This window comes from Oncorhynchus kisutch, linkage group LG17, assembly GCF_002021735.2.
Source record: "Oncorhynchus kisutch isolate 150728-3 linkage group LG17, Okis_V2, whole genome shotgun sequence".
Classification (NCBI taxonomy): domain Eukaryota; kingdom Metazoa; phylum Chordata; class Actinopteri; order Salmoniformes; family Salmonidae; genus Oncorhynchus; species Oncorhynchus kisutch.
This window is the reverse complement of record NC_034190.2, coordinates 67,189,793-67,204,792: the sequence shown is the minus strand read 5'-3', so window position 1 is coordinate 67,204,792 and position 15,000 is coordinate 67,189,793. Positions and strand designations below refer to the sequence as shown.

Below are 15,000 nucleotides of genomic sequence, written 5' to 3'. Positions count from 1 at the left end.
TTAAGGAGACAGGAGGGGAGGGAAGGACAGAGGAGGGGAAAGGGAGGAGGGGGAAGGACAGAGGAGTAGAAAGGGAGGAGAGGGTTGTGAGAAGAGGACATGAGACAGGATAGGGTTTGCTGTACTTCAGAGGGGCTGAAGCCTGCCAGGGTTATAGGAGCAGAATGCTGTACTGTACTGCTGAGAGCTCCACTTCATATCCAGACACACAGAAGTTCCAAGATCTCAGAGACTTGCCTGCATGCCTGTCCATGATCTAGAGCCTGACACACACACACACACACATCCACACACACACACATCCACACACACACACACACACACACACACACACACACACACACACACACACACACACACACACACACACACACACACACACACACACACACACACACACACACACACACACACACACACACACACACACACACACACACACACACACACACACACACACACACACACACACACCCTGCCTTGCCCTACCAGAGCAAGCACAGGCTGTGCACCCAGATGATTTGGTTGTTTTGTTCCTCTCTTACTATTCCTACCTGGCCCTGTGTACCATTCCTGTACCAATATACTGTCACTAACTCTGTCAGCGATCCGTGGCCATTAACTATTCAAACAGGGACTTTAGGCATGGCATAAATGTTTCCTCTGACAGCCACTAGCTAAAGTAGCCCATTTATCCATGTGGGCCCAAACTAGCAGGCAGGAAAACACAGGTCCAATCTCCCTGCCCATGTTTTCCTGGTAAAATCACTGATGGAGTTTGGCCTCATCTATGATTCAGAATAATTAAATATTTATTGTGCCCTGGGCTGAGCTGTATGGCTGGGTTGGGACAGTGACCACTATGGTAGCCAACGGAGAGATAGGTAAACAAATCACTATGAATAAAGCAATGAAAGAAACCTCTCTGGTAATACAAATATACTGTACATCTTCTTGCTTTAGCCTCCAGGTACGTTCACACACACTCTGCTCCAAAGTGATCAACCAGGGGTGTGTTGGATTTGTGATGAGAAGTGTTCAAAGGCGTGTGATGAGGTTTGATAGCTACATCTACTACACACAGTCAAACTCCACTAACCACACACAGTCAAACTCCACTAACTACACACAGTCAAACGCCACTAACTACACACAGTCAAACTCCACTAACTACACACAGCCAAACTCCACTAACTACACATAGTCAAACTCCACTAACTACACACAGTCAAACTCAACTAACTACACACAGTCAAGCTCCACTAACTACACACAGTCAAACTCCACTAACTGCACACAGTCAAACTCCACTAACTACACACAGTCAAACTCCATTAACTACACACAGTCAAACCCCACTTAGAGAAAGAGCCTCTGAGAGAAAGAAAGAGAGAGAGATGGGAGAGAGAGCTGTGCAGAAACATGATAAATCTGTGTCCTCTCCTACTTCACCATTAATTTAATTTTTTTATCCTACATCCCTCTCTCTTCTCCTCCTCCTCCAGCCCTGCTCAGACTTTTGACCCCTCTCTCTTTCCATGGCTGTGGCAGGCAGGCAGGCAGCAGGACAAATGAAGTTTCCCCTCAGAACCCCTCCGTATTAATATCATAATTATCCCCACCTCCGTGGCCCGTGGGCCAGCTCACACCACCCTACTGTCTGCTTTGATGGAGAGGCACAGGCAGGGAATTACATTCCATTAGTACTAAACAAGAGAAGGGGACATGGAGAGATTGAATCAATCAGGAGAGCCACTAGGTGTGTGTGTGTGTGTGTGTGTGTGTGTGTGTGTGTGTGTGTGTGTGTGTGTGTGTGTGTGTGTGTGTGTGTGTGTGTGTGTGTGTGTGTGTGTGTGTGTGTGTGTGTGTGTGTGTGTGTGTGTTTGTGTGTGTGTGTGTGTGTGTGTGTGTGTGTGCTTGCGTGCAGCTAGGTCTGAAGGGAGGAAGCAAAGGTATGACACTGATTTAACATCATTATTCCCCCAAAGGTCTATTTTGTGCTGCGTCAATTGGAACGACAGTAACTTTTTCCAGAGTGACAGACTGCACAGTTTAGGCTGAGCTGTTCTGCTCTGCCCTGCTCTGATGCAATTTCAATTCATTGTTTGCCGTCCTTAACTTTGGCAGTACTTTTCCTGTCTGTCTCGTTTGCAGGGCAGGGCGAGACTCTTTAAAGTGGTCTAATACCTTTGAGAGGTGGTGTCAGGAATGGGCTGATTGAGAAGGAGATGTGATGCGAACAAAAGGAAGAGAGAACAGGAGAGAGGAGGACCCCCCTCACAGCCAGGTCTCCATTCTCATCACCTCCTCTCCTCCCTGACTCATTACTAAGGCTTTGACTCAATAAAGACTGGATAAAGACTGGATAAAAAGGCAGACACCCACAGGCCAAATCCCCCTCAGACGCCTCCCTCTCTCAACCGCCCCCCCCCCCTTCTCCCCCACTCCCTTCCTCCTCCCCAGTCCCCTCCATCTCTCTTCTCAGTAATGGCAGGAGTTATTTTTGTCTCTGTGGTGCTGTGTGGCTGTTGGCTGCTAGATAGCTGCTGCTGATTTACATTCTTCACTCAATAGTGACCTTTCCCTGTTGGTGCTCAGGGAGCAGAGAGAGCTAAGCTCTCCAGTCTCCAGTCCCTCGTCGGGGAGCAGAGGGAGCTAAGCTCTCCAGTCTCCAGTCCCTCGTCGGGAGCAGAGGGAGCTAAGCTCTCCAGTCTCCAGTCCCTCGTCAGGGAGCAGAGGGAGCTAAGCTCTCCAGTCTCCAGTCCCTCGTCGGAGGGCAGAGGGAGCTTAGCTCTCCAGTCTCCAGTCCCTCGTCAGGGAGCAGAGGGAGCGAAGCTCTCCAGTCTCCAGTCCCTCGTCAGGAGCAGAGGGAGCTAAGCTCTCCAGTCTCCAGTCCCTAGTTAGGGAGCAGAGGGAGCTAAGCTCTCCAGTCTCCAGTCCCTCGTCGGAGGGCAGAGGGAGCTAAGCTCTCCAGTCTCCAGTCCCTCCACAACCACAGCTCACGGCTGCTCTCCTGTTGACAGACTACTGCTGCACAGCACAGCTCATATGGACACAGCGAACACAGGGCATAGAGGGTACACAGAGCCAAGCAGGGACAGAAGGAGAGATGTACCAGAATAAAACAGAGTAGTTTAGGTCCGTCTGGGACATAGGACTGGGGTGAGTCAGACTACATTGGCCTGGGTTGACCTTCCACTATGGGGGAAGTCCAACCCAAGTCGAGCGCATGTAAATTAAACGTAAATCCCTTTTTATGCACTTTTCTCTCTGTGTATTCTGACCTCTATGTGACCTCTATGTGTAGTCTGACCTCTATGTTACCTCTATGTGTATTCTGACCTCTATGTTACCTCTATGTGTATTCTGACCTCTATGTGACCTCTATGTGTAGTCTGACCTCTATGTGACCTCTATGTGTAGTCTGACCTCTATGTGACCTCTATGTGTATTCTGACCTCTATGTGACCTCTATGTGTATTCTGACCTCTATGTGACCTCTATGTGTATTCTGACCTCTATGTGACCTCTATGTGTATTCTGATATTCATCCGCTATTTGTTTGGGATGGAGATCAATGAAGGTATGGAGGAGATGAGTCTACAGAGACGCTGTATTCTGACCATGACTTAATTCCCTCATAATTCCACCACCTTTACGCGCGATGGAGGTCAGAGGTGGAGCAACCTGTCGGTTCCTGGTGGAACAACATCTTGTTAATTTATTGGATAGAAATAACACCACTCTCCATGTCATTTAATGATTGATTAGAGCTATTGATAAGAGCTAGGTAAATGAGTTGTCCATTTGGATAAGGGGAATGTAAATATAAATGACAATTGTTCTAAATCTATTTATAAAAAAAAAAAATGAAATCATTCATATGGCAGCATACTGAAGCATGTCAGTGAAGTTTATGAAGTTTATGAAATGGATGAAATGGCAGCCTTATAAATTGCATGGATTACAGACCCAAGCTACAGTATAGGCTTCTGTAGCCATGCGCAAATGGCAGTACAGCGCCAAACATACCGAGTTGATTTATGATATCTAGAATGTTTTCATTATATTCCTCAGACTTTTCACTGTATTTTTTTACAATTTGCATCGTGTTATTTCTAATTTTTGGGTCATTTTAGCAGACACTCTTTTTCAGAGCGAATTACAGTAGTGAGGGCATACATTTACTTACTTTTACCATTCTGGTCCCCCCATGGGAATCAAACCCACAACCCTGGGGTTGCAAGCACCATGCTACTGTCGGTAGCCACCATCTGCTATACCAACAGTATTAGAAGTTGTGCTGCAATTTGAAACATGTAGCCTATTGAATCATTATGGAACGCAGTCCATACTGTATATAGCAGTTAAACCTGGAGCCTGGCGCATGGTTCACGACGTCTGGACCGTTGTCATCACAGTTCCATGATTAGTGAGAATTATTAGGGTAGATTTATTGGACTACTGTTCAACCCTTCTACACTGTTCTCACCTTACAATATTTCATGGTATGAACAATTGAATATGACAACTTTCAGAATCAATCACACCACTGTATTTTTTTGTTCACCAATATATCTGTGCGTAAAGGCTCTCCAAACCTGTTTTTTATAATTATTCATAAATCTACCAGTTGGTGCTGAAAAGGAGTCCCTAATAACCACTCTCTCCATATCTATTAGCGAGTCTGTCGAGAAAATTCGAATAAAAGGTACGCCAAATTTAAAGGGATGGCTTTAGATAAATGTAATGCTGAAAATGCTATTGAATGAAAACTCAATGAGAAATTCTAGTGGCCAGCAAGTGGGAGGGTTTTCAGTGGTTGAATAAAATCTATTCAGCGTGAGCAAGGGAACCACGCCTGTAAAGCCCGTCACACACCTGCATGAGGTAAGTCTGAATACCAACTACTGAGAAGTGCGTAGGAAAGGCGTGCGTAGGAAAGGCGTGAGTAGGAAAGGCGTGCGTAGGAAAGGTGTGAGTAGGAAAGGCTGGCGTAGGAAAGGCGTGAGTAGGAAAGGCCTTAGTAGGAAAGGCCTGTGTAGGAAAGGCGTGAGTAGGAAAGGCGTGCGTAGGAAAGGCGTGAGTAGGAAAGGCCTGCGTAGGAAAGGCCTGCGTAGGAAAGGCGTGAGTAGGAAAGGCCTGCGTAGGAAAGGCCTGCGTAGGAAAGGTCTGCGTAGGGAAGGCCTGCGTAGGAAAGGCGTGAGTAGGAAAGGCGTGCGTAGGAAAGGCGTGAGTAGGAAAGGCGTGAGTAGGAAAGGCCTGCGTAGGAAAGGCGTGAGTAGGAAAGGCCTGAGTAGGAAAGGTCTGCGTAGGAAAGGCGTGAGTAGGAAAGGCCTGCGTAGGAAAGGCGTGAGTAGGAAAGGCCTGCGTAGGAAAGGCGTGCGTAGGAAAGGCGTGCGTAGGAAAGGCCTGCGTAGGAAAGGCCTGTGTAGGAAAGGCCTGTGTAGGAAAGGTGTGAGTAGGAAAGGCCTGCGTAGGAAAGGCCTGCGTAGGAAAGGCCTGCGTAGGAAAGGCCTGAGTAGGAAAGGCCTGCGTAGGAAAGGCCTGTGTAGGAAAGGCCTGCGTAGGAAAGGCCTGCGTAGGAAAGGCGTGCGTAGGAAAGGCCTGAGTAGGAAGGCATGCGTAGGAAAGGCCTACATTTCGTAAGTCTAAATCAGGCCCTATGAGCATTGCAAGAGGCCTAGAGAGACAAGAATAATGAGTCATTTGAGAGATAGGAAAGAGGGGACAGTGGGAGAGATGGGTAGGTTTTACCTCCAGTGTTGTCATCATTGTATTTCCTAACAACAGATTTCAGTTCTCTAATAGCTACAGTATCAGGCACGGAGATCTCAATCTGAATCACATTTAAGTTCTACCTCAAAGCAGATGACAAAAATATTATTCTGAAGTTTCTGGAGTTAATGTTGAGCAGTGTACAACCTAATGTAGGCTGTTAAAGCTCAGTGAGAGAGCACTTGGCTACGTCACAAATGGGCGCTCTGGTCAAGAGTCTGGTCACTATGAAGGGAATAGGGTGCCATTGGGATGCAGGCTTTCTGTTAGCTGTCCAGCAGGGTCTGAGTTTGAGTCATCCATAGCTGAGCTCAGCGGAGAGATGAGGAGAGAGGGGAGAGCTCTGTATGAGGTGAGGGAAGCAGGTCAGGCTGGAGTACCCACACACCCATGTTTCATAAGCTGATGAGCTGCAGAAAGAGAGTGGCTGAGTGAGCCCCTCCATCTTTGACACGTGTGAGACAGAGGTGATGAAAATGCTGTGCTTCCTGAAAGCGAGAGAGCTTACGTAGTGTGACCCCCCTTATCCGTGTGAGTGTGTATGTGTGTATGCCTGTTTCTGTGTGTGTTTGTGTGTGTATGTGTGTGTATGCCTGTTTCTGTGTGTGTTTGTGTGTGTGTGTATGTGCGTGTTTCCCGGAGCCAGGCTGCAGTGTGTGGTGTTAGGGCTAGCTTTGATCTGTCTCTAGCAGGTAGGCTGAAAGGCCTGGAGGGGGACGACGTAATGACTTCAGAAAAATAACCAAAGATAACAAAGACTTCTCCCTAACAGGTGTCAAATATAACTAGAGAGCATCTCCATACCTCCTGCCCCATCCCTCCATCCTCCACCTGCATTCCATCCTCTGTCAGAGAGGCTGTTAAGAAAAGCTACAAAACCAGAATGGATGCCACAGTGCTGCAATAGAGGGATAAGGTGGTGACCAAAGGCCTATTTACAACCGCTGTGAGGCAGTGGGCTCTGTGTAACCACTGTCCTATGGGCTCCACTACTGCAGCTTTACAGCCATTAGAGATGATGTATGCGTGAGTGTGTGTATGTAGGACGTGGCACACTGATTTAAGCAAATACTCTGCTTCTGTTGGAAAGGGGACAGATGGTGGATGTTTCCAACAGAAAAAGAGTGAATGGGGTAGATAAGCAACGAAAAGGGAGCCACAGACAAAAAGAGAGAGAGAGAAAGAGGGAGAGCAAAAGAGAGAGAGAGAAAGAGGGAGAGCAAAAGAGAGAGAGAAAAAGGGAAGATAGTGTGGTGTCTGTCTATCTGCTGTGTGTCAGGAAGGAAGAAATGCTGCAAATAAAAAGAGAAGGACCTCTTCCTACCCATTCAGGCAGTGGGAGTGGGAGTTGACATGTGTAAGTGTAGAGGGGGGATGAAGGCTGTTACGTGAACAAGTGTATGGAGAGGGGAGGGAGTCACTTACCTGGAGCAGCCAGTAGCACCTGCGGTGGAACGTGGGGATGATGGAGGAGTGGACGTAACAGCCATACAGACACTGCAGAAGGAGAAACAGAGAGAGAACCGCTGTTATAGTATAGTAACACAACACAATAGACTGACCTACACCCCCACTGTACCCCTTATCCATGACCTCTAACCCCCTCAGGTACAGGTACTCCTGGGAACAGGCAGATCCGGTCATTGTCTTCAGAACAAAGGTAGTGGTGAACTCAAACAAGTTGCTATGAACACTGATACTGTCTATCTTCCTCTCTCTCTCTCTCTCTCTCTCTCTCTCTCTCTCTCTCTCTCTCTAAGTGTAGGTTGACTGTGTGTAGTTAGTGTAGTTTGACTGTGTGTAGTTAGTGGAGTTTGACTGTGTGTAGTTAGTGAGGTTTGACTGTGTGTAGTTAATGGAGTTTGACTGTGTGTAGTTTGTGTAGTTTGACTGTGTGTAGTTAGTGAGGTTTGACTGTGTGTGGTTAGTGCAGTTTGGCTGTGTGTAGTTAGTGGAGTTTGGCTGTGTGTAGTTAGTTTAGTTTGACCGTGTGTAGTTAGTGGAGTTTGACTGTGTGTAGTTAGTGTAGTTTGACTGTGTATAGTTTGTGTAGTTTGGCTGTGTGTAGTTAGTGGAGTTTGGCTGTGTGTAGTTAGTTTAGTTTAGTTTGACCGTGTGTAGTTAGTGGAGTTTGACTGCATGTAGTTAGTTGAGTTTGGCTGTGTGTGGTTAGTTGAGTTTGGCTGTGTGTAGTTAGTGGAGTTTGACTGTGTGTGGTTAGTGGAGTTTGACTGTGTGTAGTTAGTGGAGTTTGACTGTGTGTAGTTAGTGGAGTTTGACTGTGTGTAGTTAGTTGAGTTTGGCTGTGTAGTTAGTGGAGTTTGACTGCGTGTAGTTAATGGAGTTTGACTGTATGTAGTTAGTGGAGTTTGACTGTGTGTAGTTAGTGGAGTTTGACTGTGTGTAGTTAGTGGAGTTTGACTGTGTGTAGTTAGTGGAGTTTGACTGTGTGTAGTTAGTGGAGTTTGACTGTGTGTAGTTATTGGAGTTTGACTGTGTGTTGTTAGTGGAGTTTGACTGTGTGTAGTTAGTGGAGTTTGGCTGTGCGTAGTTAGTGGAGTTTGACTGTGTGTAGTTAATGGAGGTTGACTGTGTGTAGTTAGTGGAGTTTGACCATGTGTGGTTAGTGGAGTTTGACTGTGTGTAGTTAATGGAGTTTGACTGTGTGTAGTTAGTGGAGTTTGACTGTGTGTAGTTAATGGAGTTAGACTGTGTGTGGTTAGTGGAGTTTGACTGTGTGTAGTTAATGGAGTTTGACTGTGTGTAGTTAGTGGAGTTTGACTGTGTGTAGTTAGTGGAGTTTGACTGTGTGTAGTTAGTGGATTTTGACTGTGTGTGGTTAGTGGAGTTTGGCTGTGTGTAGTTAGTTTAGTTTAGTTTGACTGTGTGTAGTTAGTGGAGTTTGACTGTGTGTAGTTAATGGAGTTTGACCATGTGTGGTTAGTGGTGTTTGACTGTGTGTAGTTAATGGAGTTTGACTGTGTGTAGTTAGTGGTGTTTGACTGTGTGTAGTTAATGGAGTTAGACTGTGTGTAGTTAATGGAGTTAGACTGTGTGTGGTTAGTGGAGTTTGACTGTGTGTAGTTAATGGAGTTTGACTGTGTGTAGTTAGTGGAGTTTGACTGTGTGTAGTTAGTGGAGTTTGACTGTGTGTAGTTAGTGGATTTTGACTGTGTGTGGTTGGTGGAGTTTGGCTGTGTGTAGTTAGTTTAGTTTAGTTTGACTGTGTGTAGTTAGTGGAGTTTGACTGTGTGTAGTTAACGGAGTTTGACCATGTGTGGTTAGTGGTGTTTGACTGTGTGTAGTTAATGGAGTTTGACTGTGTGTAGTTGGTGGAGTTTGACTGTGTGTAGTTAATGGAGTTTGACTGTGTGTAGTTAGTGGAGTTTGACTGTGTGTAGTTAGTGGAGTTTGGCTGTGCGTAGTTAGTGGAGTTTGACTGTGTGTAGTTAATGGAGGTTGACTGTGTGTAGTTAGTGGAGTTTGACCATGTGTGGTTAGTGGAGTTTGACTGTGTGTAGTTAATGGAGTTTGACTGTGTGTAGTTAGTGGAGTTTGACTGTGTGTAGTTAATGGAGTTAGACTGTGTGTGGTTAGTGGAGTTTGACTGTGTGTAGTTAATGGAGTTTGACTGTGTGTAGTTAGTGGAGTTTGACTGTGTGTAGTTAGTGGAGTTTGGCTGTGCGTAGTTAGTGGAGTTTGACTGTGTGTAGTTAATGGAGGTTGACTGTGTGTAGTTAGTGGAGTTTGACCATGTGTGGTTAGTGGAGTTTGACTGTGTGTAGTTAATGGAGTTTGACTGTGTGTAGTTAGTGGAGTTTGACTGTGTGTAGTTAATGGAGTTAGACTGTGTGTGGTTAGTGGAGTTTGACTGTGTGTAGTTAATGGAGTTTGACTGTGTGTAGTTAGTGGAGTTTGACTGTGTGTAGTTAGTGGAGTTTGACTGTGTGTAGTTAGTGGATTTTGACTGTGTGTGGTTGGTGGAGTTTGGCTGTGTGTAGTTAGTTTAGTTTAGTTTGACTGTGTGTAGTTAGTGGAGTTTGACTGTGTGTAGTTAATGGAGTTTGACCATGTGTGGTTAGTGGTGTTTGACTGTGTGTAGTTAATGGAGTTTGACTGTGTGTAGTTGGTGGAGTTTGACTGTGTGTAGTTAGTGGAGTTTGACTGTGTGTAGTTAGTGGAGTTTGGCTGTGCGTAGTTAGTGGAGTTTGACTGTGTGTAGTTAATGGAGGTTGACTGTGTGTAGTTAGTGGAGTTTGACCATGTGTGGTTAGTGGAGTTTGACTGTGTGTAGTTAATGGAGTTTGACTGTGTGTAGTTAGTGGAGTTTGACTGTGTGTAGTTAATGGAGTTAGACTGTGTGTGGTTAGTGGAGTTTGACTGTGTGTAGTTAATGGAGTTTGACTGTGTGTAGTTAGTGGAGTTTGACTGTGTGTAGTTAGTGGAGTTTGGCTGTGCGTAGTTAGTGGAGTTTGACTGTGTGTAGTTAATGGAGGTTGACTGTGTGTAGTTAGTGGAGTTTGACCATGTGTGGTTAGTGGAGTTTGACTGTGTGTAGTTAATGGAGTTTGACTGTGTGTAGTTAGTGGAGTTTCACTGTGTGTAGTTAATGGAGTTAGACTGTGTGTGGTTAGTGGAGTTTGACTGTGTGTAGTTAATGGAGTTTGACTGTGTGTAGTTAGTGGATTTTGACTGTGTGTGGTTGGTGGAGTTTGGCTGTGTGTAGTTAGTTTAGTTTAGTTTGACTGTGTGTAGTTAGTGGAGTTTGACTGTGTGTAGTTAATGGAGTTTGACCATGTGTGGTTAGTGGTGTTTGACTGTGTGTAGTTAATGGAGTTTGACTGTGTGTAGTTAGTGGTGTTTGACTGTGTGTAGTTAATGGAGTTAGACTGTGTGTGGTTAGTGGAGTTTGACTGTGTGTAGTTAATGGAGTTTGACTGTGTGTAGTTAGTGGAGTTTGACTGTGTGTAGATAGTGGAGTTTGACTGTGTGTAGTTAGTTGAGTTTGGCTGTGTGTGGTTAGTTGAGTTTGACTGTGTGTAATTAGTGAAGTTTGACTGTGTGTAGTTAATGGAGTTTGACTGTGTGTAGTTTGTGGAGTTTGACTGTGTGTAGTTTGTGGAGTTTGGCTGTGTGTAGTTAGTGGAGTTTGGCTGTGTGTAGTTAGTTTAGTTTGGCTGTGTGTAGTTAGTGGATTTTGACTGTATGTAGTTAGTGTATGTTTGACTGTGTGTAGTTAGTGGAGTTTGACTGTGTGTAGTTAGTGGAGTTTGACTGTGTGTAGTTAGTGGAGTTTGACTGTGTGTAGTTAGTGGATTTTGACTGTGTGTGGTTAGTGGAGTTTGGCTGTGTGTAGTTAGTTTAGTTTAGTTTGACTGTGTGTAGTTAGTGGAGTTTGACTGTGTGTAGTTAATGGAGTTTGACCATGTGTGGTTAGTGGTGTTTGACTGTGTGTAGTTAATGGAGATTGACTGTGTGTAGTTAGTGGTGTTTGACTGTGTGTAGTTAATGGAGTTAGACTGTGTGTAGTTAATGGAGTTAGACTGTGTGTGGTTAGTGGAGTTTGACTGTGTGTAGTTAATGGAGTTTGACTGTGTGTAGTTAGTGGAGTTTGACTGTGTGTAGTTAGTGGAGTTTGACTGTGTGTAGTTAGTGGATTTTGACTGTGTGTGGTTGGTGGAGTTTGGCTGTGTGTAGTTAGTTTAGTTTAGTTTGACTGTGTGTAGTTAGTGGAGTTTGACTGTGTGTAGTTAATGGAGTTTGACCATGTGTGGTTAGTGGTGTTTGACTGTGTGTAGTTAATGGAGTTTGACTGTGTGTAGTTAGTGGTGTTTGACTGTGTGTAGTTAATGGAGTTAGACTGTGTGTGGTCAGTGGAGTTTGACTGTGTGTAGTTAATGGAGTTTGACTGTGTGTAGTTAGTGGAGTTTGACTGTGTGTAGATAGTGGAGTTTGACTGTGTGTAGTTAGTTGAGTTTGGCTGTGTGTGGTTAGTTGAGTTTGACTGTGTGTAGTTAGTGAAGTTTGACTGTGTGTAGTTAATGGAGTTTGACTGTGTGTAGTTTGTGGAGTTTGACTGTGTGGAGTTTGTGGAGTTTGGCTGTGTGTAGTTAGTGGAGTTTGGCTGTGTGTAGTTAGTTTAGTTTAGATTGACCGTGTGTAGTTAGTGGAGTTTGACTGCGTGTAGTTAGTTGAGTTTGGCTGTGTGTGGTTAGTTGAGTTTGGCTGTGTGTAGTTAGTGGAGTGTGACTGTGTGTGGTTAGTGGAGTTTGACTGTGTGTAGTTAGTGGAGTTTGACTGTGTGTAGTTAGTGGAGTTTGACTGTGTGTAGTTAGTTGAGTTTGGCTGTGTGTAGTTAGTGGAGTTTGACTGCGTGTAGTTAATGGAGTTTGACTGTATGTAGTTAGTGTATGTTTGACTGTGTGTAGTTAGTGTAGTTTGACTGTGTATAGTTTGTGTAGTTTGGCTGTGTGTAGTTAGTGGAGTTTGGCTGTGTGTAGTCAGTTTAGTTTAGTTTGACCGTGTGTAGTTAGTGGAGTTTGACTGCATGTAGTTAGTTGAGTTTGGCTGTGTGTGGTTAGTTGAGTTTGGCTGTGTGTAGTTAGCAGAGTTTGACTGTGTGTGGTTAGTGGAGTTTGACTGTGTGTAGTTAGTGGAGTTTGACTGTGTGTAGTTAGTGGAGTTTGACTGTGTGTAGTTAGTTGAGTTTGGCTGTGTGTAGTTAGTGGAGTTTGACTGCGTGTAGTTAATGGAGTTTGACTGTATGTAGTTAGTGGAGTTTGACTGTGTGTAGTTAGTGGAGTTTGACTGTGTGTAGTTAGTGGAGTTTGACTGTGTGTAGTTAGTGGAGTTTGACTGTGTGTAGTTATTGGAGTTTGACTGTGTGTTGTTAGTGGAGTTTGACTGTGTGTAGTTAGTGGAGTTTGGCTGTGCGTAGTTAGTGGAGTTTGACTGTGTGTAGTTAATGGAGGTTGACTGTGTGTAGTTAGTGGAGTTTGACCATGTGTGGTTAGTGGAGTTTGACTGTGTGTAGTTAATGGAGTTTGACTGTGTGTAGTTAGTGGAGTTTGACTGTGTGTAGTTAATGGAGTTAGACTGTGTGTGGTTAGTGGAGTTTGACTGTGTGTAGTTAATGGAGTTTGACTGTGTGTAGTTAGTGGAGTTTGACTGTGTGTAGTTAGTGGAGTTTGACTGTGTGTAGTTAGTGGATTTTGACTGTGTGTGGTTAGTGGAGTTTGGCTGTGTGTAGTTAGTTTAGTTTAGTTTGACTGTGTGTAGTTAGTGGAGTTTGACTGTGTGTAGTTAATGGAGTTTGACCATGTGTGGTTAGTGGTGTTTGACTGTGTGTAGTTAATGGAGTTTGACTGTGTGTAGTTAGTGGTGTTTGACTGTGTGTAGTTAATGGAGTTAGACTGTGTGTGGTTAGTGGACTTTGACTGTGTGTAGTCAATGGAGTTTGACTGTGTGTAGTTAGTGGAGTTTGACTGTGTGTAGTTAGTGGAGTTTGACTGTGTGTAGTTAGTTGAGTTTGGCTGTGTGTGGTTAGTTGAGTTTGACTGTGTGTAGTTAGTGAAGTTTGACTGTGTGTAGTTAATGGAGTTTGACTGTGTGTAGTTTGTGTAGTTTGACTGTGTGTAGTTAGTGAGGTTTGACTGTGTGTGGTTAGTGCAGTTTGGCTGTGTGTAGTTAGTTTAATTTAGTTTGACCGTGTGTAGTTAGTGGAGTTTGGCTGTGTGTGGTTAGTTGAGTTTGGCTGTGTGTAGTTAGTGGAGTTTGACTGTGTGTAGTTTGTGGAGTTTGACTGTGTGTAGTTTGTGTAGTTTGGCTGTGTGTAGTTAGTGGAGTTTGGCTGTGTGTAGTTAGTTTAGTTTAGATTGACCGTGTGTAGTTAGTGGAGTTTGACTGCGTGTAGTTAGTTGAGTTTGGCTGTGTGTGGTTAGTTGAGTTTGGCTGTGTGTAGTTAGTGGAGTTTGACTGTGTGTGGTTAGTGGTGTTTGACTGTGTGTAGTTAGTGGAGTTTGACTGTGTGTAGTTAGTGGTGTTTGACTGTGTGTAGTTAATGGAGTTAGACTGTGTGTGGTTAGTGGAGTTTGACTGTGTGTAGTTAATGGAGTTTGACTGTATGTAGTTAGTGTATGTTTGACTGTGTGTAGTTAGTGGAGTTTGACTGTGTGTAGTTAGTTGAGTTTGGCTGTGTGTGGTTAGTTGAGTTTGACTGTGTGTAGTTAGTAAAGTTTGACTGTGTGTAGTTAATGGAGTTTGACTGTGTGTAGTTTGTGTAGTTTGACTGTGTGTAGTTAGTGAGGTTTGACTGTGTGTAGTTAGTGGTGTTTGACTGTGTGTAGTTAATGGAGTTAGACTGTGTGTGGTTAGTGGAGTTTGACTGTGTGTAGTTAATGGAGTTTGACTGTATGTAGTTAGTGTATGTTTGACTGTGTGTAGTTAGTGGAGTTTGACTGTGTGTAGTTAGTTGAGTTTGGCTGTGTGTGGTTAGTTGAGTTTGACTGTGTGTAGTTAGTAAAGTTTGACTGTGTGTAGTTAATGGAGTTTGACTGTGTGTAGTTTGTGTAGTTTGACTGTGTGTAGTTAGTGAGGTTTGACTGTGTGTGGTTAGTGCAGTTTGGCTGTGTGTAGTTCGTTTAGTTTAGTTTGACCGTGTGTAGTTAGTGGAGTTTGACTGCGTGTAGTTAGTTGAGTTTGGCTGTGTGTGGTTAGTTGAGTTTGGCTGTGTGTAGTTAGTGGAGTTTGACTGTGTGTAGTTTGTGTAGTTTGACTGTGTATAGTTTGTGTAGTTTGGCTGTGTGTAGTTAGTGGAGTTTGGCTGTGTGTAGTTAGTTTAGTTTAGTTTGACCGTGTGTAGTTAGTGGAGTTTGACTGCATGTAGTTAGTTGAGTTTGGCTGTGTGTGGTTAGTTGAGTTTGGCTGTGTGTAGTTAGTGGAGTTTGACTGTGTGTGGTTAGTGGAGTTTGACTGTGTGTAGTTAGTGGAGTTTGACTGTGTGTAGTTAGTGGAGTTTGACTGTGTGTAGTTAGTTGAGTTTGGCTGTGTGTAGTTAGTGGAGTTTGACTGCGTGTAGTTAATGGAGTTTGACTGTATGTAGTTAGTGGAGTTTGACTGTGTGTAGTTAGTGGAGTTTGACTGTGTGTAGATAGTGGAGTTTGACTGTGTGTAGTTAGTGGAGTTTGACTGTGTGTAGTTAGTGGAGTTTGACTGTGTGTAGTT

At 44.3% G+C, this 15,000-nt stretch overlaps 1 protein-coding gene across 4 annotated transcripts in view; it reads right to left on the bottom strand.

Moving 5' to 3' along the window:
• The window catches only part of LOC109907027 (calmodulin-binding transcription activator 1), a 642,956-nt gene that overhangs the window by 132,102 nt on the left and 495,854 nt on the right, over nucleotides 1-15,000 (bottom strand). For all 4 annotated transcript variants that reach the window (XM_031794415.1, XM_031794413.1, XM_031794416.1 and 1 more), the window contains one exon: nucleotides 7,204-7,275. In XM_031794415.1, the coding sequence (XP_031650275.1) occupies nucleotides 7,204-7,275 (72 nt within the window). The remainder of the gene's footprint in view (nucleotides 1-7,203; nucleotides 7,276-15,000) is intronic.